The sequence below is a fragment of the Cynara cardunculus genome, unplaced genomic scaffold, assembly GCF_001531365.2.
Source record: "Cynara cardunculus var. scolymus isolate 2C unplaced genomic scaffold, CcrdV1 Un_Scaffold_8031, whole genome shotgun sequence".
Taxonomy (NCBI): domain Eukaryota; kingdom Viridiplantae; phylum Streptophyta; class Magnoliopsida; order Asterales; family Asteraceae; genus Cynara; species Cynara cardunculus.
In genome coordinates, this window is record NW_020203931.1 from 2,428 (window position 1) to 3,864 (window position 1,437).

Consider the following 1,437-nt stretch of genomic DNA (forward strand, 5'->3'; position numbering starts at 1 on the left):
AGTGCCCAAAATCCTAGATTGAAACAAAAAAACAAAGATGATTAGTCACAAGTGTGACTTGATCATTTTAAAAATAAAATGACTCAAAGCTAAGCACTATTGAAATGGAAAAACAAAGATAATCAAGCATAAGCATGGTATGATCATCTTAAATGAAAAGGACACAAAAACATATAAGAGAGGGACTGTCTCTTATGATGACAACAATACTGACACCGACATATTTTAAAACAACAAATAAAGAAACACAAGTTAAACATAAAAACACAGAGTATGGTAAGAAGGCAGAACCTGTCCTACTCGGATTGAGTAGGAGAGTTAGAATGTTGTTGTAAGACTGAGGTTGAGATATCTGATAGTGGGAGCAACTTGTTAGAATATTTCTCTCTCCATTTATGCTTCAATCCTTTCCTCTATATGTCCTTTACTCCTTTCTCATGAGTTAAAGATTTAATGGAACAAATATGGGAGCATTCGTCACTCCCATCCAGGTACCTAAGGGAATTAAAAACATTAAAAGTCATTTTTTGATTTTGGACTCTTATGGTTAATTCTCCCTTCTGTACATCTATCAGGGTTCTTCCAGTAGCTAGGAAAGGTCTTCCTAAGATAATGGGAATGTCCTTGTCAGCTTTAAAGTCTAGGATGATAAAATCAGCTGGGAAAATAAACTTATCAACCTGAACTAGGACATCCTCAATCTTTCCTTTAGGATAGGCTATAGACTTATCAGCTAATTGTAGAGTCACAGTTGTAGGTCTAGCTTCACCTATGCCTAGAGTATTGAAGATAGATGAAGGCATGAGGTTTATACTAGCACCTACGTCACATAGGGCTTTTCCTATTTCTTTTCCTCCAATTGAATAAGGAATTGTAAAGCTTCCAGGATCTTTCAGCTTAGGAGGGATTTTACTGGACAACAAAGCACCGCACCCTTCAGTCAGGGCTACAATCTCATACTCAGTCAACTTTTTCTTTTTACTCAAAATCTCTTTTAGAAACTTTGTATAACTTGGCATCTGCTCAACAGCCTCAACCAAAGGTATGTTTATATGTAACTGTTTAAAAATATCAAGGAATTTTCTAAATTGTAGTTCTTCCTTTTGATTCCTTAATCTTTCGGGGATAAGGAATATAAGGAGTGACTGCAGTAGGAGAAGTAGTCTTTTGAAGAGTTGGTGCTGGAATGGGTTTCAAAACTGGTCTCTCAATGGGTTCTGATTCAGTTCTACCAAGGATTATAGGAGTGGTCTGGTCATTTATTGCGGGACTGTCACCAGATTGTGACACATCCACTACAACACTTTTTTTGGGAGTTTGGATCGTCTTGGGCTCATTAGGAAATAACAATGGTAATTCTGACCTTTCTTGAATGGCTGTACTATCGATAGGCCTGACTATGGGTTGAGGCTTACTAGTACTCTCTGAATGGTTCAT

At 37.0% G+C, this 1,437-nt stretch overlaps 1 protein-coding gene across 1 annotated transcript; it reads right to left on the bottom strand.

The window, feature by feature from the left end:
• Positions 1-680: 680 nt before the first annotated feature.
• LOC112505042 lies at positions 681-1,019 on the bottom strand (the record flags this gene model as incomplete). Its single annotated transcript, XM_025108988.1, has 1 exon — positions 681-1,019. A coding segment is annotated over exon 1 (339 nt), but the record flags the coding sequence as incomplete, so codon positions are not given.
• Between the last annotated feature and the right edge of the window lie 418 nt (positions 1,020-1,437).